This window comes from Toxoplasma gondii, chromosome V (genome assembly GCF_000006565.2).
Source record: "Toxoplasma gondii ME49 chromosome V, whole genome shotgun sequence".
Taxonomy (NCBI): domain Eukaryota; phylum Apicomplexa; class Conoidasida; order Eucoccidiorida; family Sarcocystidae; genus Toxoplasma; species Toxoplasma gondii.
The window spans coordinates 3,271,430-3,274,190 of record NC_031472.1 but is presented as its reverse complement, the minus strand read 5'-3'; the positions used below and the strand labels follow the sequence as shown (position 1 = coordinate 3,274,190).

The following is a 2,761-nucleotide window of genomic DNA, read 5'->3' as shown; positions in this document are numbered from 1 at the left end:
CGCAGCCTCTTGTCGCCTGAAATAATTAGATGTGGTACGTGTCCCACTTGTAGGCTAAGAGGATGTCAATCTCCAGGGACCGTTGTCACGTCTCCATTCTCATACAGTGAGAACGGAGCTTTTGCGAATGAGCTGAAACACTTATTATGTCATAGTGGTGGTGCCAGGTGTGAAGTCAAATAGCTGTTGTTGACCGTCGACGATCGGGGTGTCTAATTGGTATCCAGTTGTCGATTAGCAGCTCTTGGCCGCGCTGTTTCATTCTGTTGACAGCTAGGAAGTGTGACTTTGATGGGCAAATGCTTTCCATGGAACACCATACGGCCTGACAAGCCATTTGCCTGCGTGTCAGAAACCTAGTGCCTTATTGGAAACGAAATTGATTCAGGAGCTCACGCCAGGGAGGCGGAACCACTGAAAGTAGCTAGTTTGAGACGTCGGTGCAGAATAGATGCCAGGTATGGAAGGGGTGAGGAGTCGCCGTCGTGTGGGGACCGAGTTCTGTTCTTCGTGGAAACGACAGGCCACCTGAAGGCACCTCGTTGATGCTGTAGCCAAGCTTACACACTTGTCTTCATGGCCGCCTTCTGCAAGTCTCCGGCTAGTGTTTCCTGCAGTTTCTCCAGTTGTTTTTCTTAGCAACCCTTGCCGACACTGCTGTAATTTGACAGAAACCAGCAGGAGCACCAGCGCGGCTGTCAGTGTAAAGATCAACGTGACCGCATTGTTTCCATTGGTACGACGTAACGTCACCGTTGTCCTCTTTGCTGGGCTGCTTCTGTAATACAACAGGCAAACACACGCACATACCGTCTTGTACTCCCAGACAGAGCGTGTGCGAATGGATCACCCTGGCACTGGCGCTGTGATGTTGTGCTTCCAAGCTGCCAAAACGGTAGGACCTTGCCAGGGTATCTTCATGGTGCCAAGGATGGTATTCTGTTCATTATGTTCGGACTTCAAAGGACTACATTGATCACGAATGTTGTCAATTGGGGCAAAGACCACCATCTTGCGTTCTCTTCGGTACTTAACGAATCACTGGAGTACTCGTTGGTTGACAAGAGTCTACTTCACATCTCAACGTGTGACCCCTACCTTTTCGACTTCTTCAGAAGAACATCACCTTGTCGTTGGTATTTCTCTTCGTTCAGTATGGTTGCGTTGGAGGCGAGGAATTCTGTCTCACCCCCCCTTGTCTGACTGTGGACAAGATGATCCGAAACGTGCTTCGCCATTGTCGGAGTGTTAATGGAGTAGATGCGCTTGCCTCAGAAAAAAAGTGGTAGAAGTCAGACTCGCTGCCGACGTTGGATCCTTCACCGTGTTAAAGTTGCCCGAGTCACACAGGGGCACGGGACAGCGCCAATTTGCGTGCACGCGAGCCGCTGTGACGGTTCACAACGGCCGTGCTACCACAGTAGACAAACGTAGTCTGAAAAAGTTCTTTGTTCTTCTTGCTACTTGTGTCAAAAGTGGAAGTGCTCCGGTGGTAGAAGCAGACGGCGGAGAACACCCAACGAAAAGTCAACAGCAAACGGAAAGTCGATGTTGTGTCCACTGTCCCCCCCCTCCCCCCCACGTTCGCGGCGCTAGTCGGAGCACGTGTCCGCCAGAGAGCGTCCGACGCTCCCGTTCCACAAAAAATACTTTTGTCGCATGCCGACATCGGACTCACATTGACGCTGAAACTAAGAAAACGGCCTGATACGTGAATTTCACTCGATAGGATAGCCTCCAAGTTAAGTCGTAGATATTTCCAAAGCATGGGGTTTCTCTGATCCAAACAGGTGGCAATATGCAAAAGCTGGGTGGTCACTTGCGCATTCACCGCTCAACTTTTTATGGCAGCACGTCGTTCGGATATGCTGTCTGCAGGAAAGCACGAGGACAACTCTGTAGTAAGTTAAGTCTATTGGCACATGCGAGAGTGGATGTCCCGTAGCTCCCCATCGGGGACGGCCCTCCGGGAAGCAGCCGAATGTAGGCCGTACTGCCTTCTGAAACACATCGCACAAAACACCGGACGATACAGCGCGAAACAGTCTGTTACGTTGTGGCGCATACGTCTGGCAAAAAACGGGACATGGCAATTTGAAAGCATGGTAGACCCAAAACGGGGACGGTGTCAAGCGTCGCGGGAGCTATGCACGGTGATTCGGCACGCAGATGTCCATTAGTGGGGTGCAGACGTATTCGTGTTTGTTTCATTTGCCTTGAACCAGGTCGAAATATTCGACGGACCCCAACTACTAGGGCTCTTTCTCCGATGTGCTGAAGGTGAGATGTACTAGTGGAGTCGTGAGGTTCTATACCTATATAAGCCAACAGTTTTTCACTCCCTCCTATCATGGTATTGAATCTGGCCACTGATGCCGCATTAAACCAAAATTCACTTACTGGCCTCGGGTGGCCCAGTGCAACCCCTGCCGCCTCTGGGCTTGCGAGGCGCTGGTCGTGACGGGGGACTCAGTGTTGCAGATGTGTTCTGCACCTATGGACCACGATGACTGCAGTCCCCAAAACTGCTACATTCTTGTATTTGTGCTTGCAGACTTCGTGTTGATTACAAATGGTCATCTGGGGCATTAGCATTGAAAAATGGATAAATGTATCACGGATGTCCGCAACATCCCACAAACAAATCTGGTTCACTGCTGCTTTTGGTGCACCGGCAACGATATCGGATCGTACTTCAGTTTTTAAGTTGATTCTGTTCAGGCAAGGAGACGGCACCCCTTGTGTGTGTCCGTCACACTTC

The 2,761-nt window shown here is 50.6% G+C and overlaps 1 protein-coding gene across 1 annotated transcript; it reads right to left on the bottom strand.

The window, feature by feature from the left end:
• Positions 1 to 384: 384 nt before the first annotated feature.
• On the bottom strand, positions 385 to 1,238 carry TGME49_307480 (Toxoplasma gondii family B protein; the record flags this gene model as incomplete). Its single annotated transcript, XM_018782523.1, has 2 exons — positions 385 to 778; positions 1,099 to 1,238. 2 exons carry the CDS (start codon positions 1,236 to 1,238, stop codon positions 385 to 387), a joined length of 534 nt encoding a protein of 177 aa, XP_018637760.1.
• Positions 1,239 to 2,761: the final 1,523 nt, after the last annotated feature.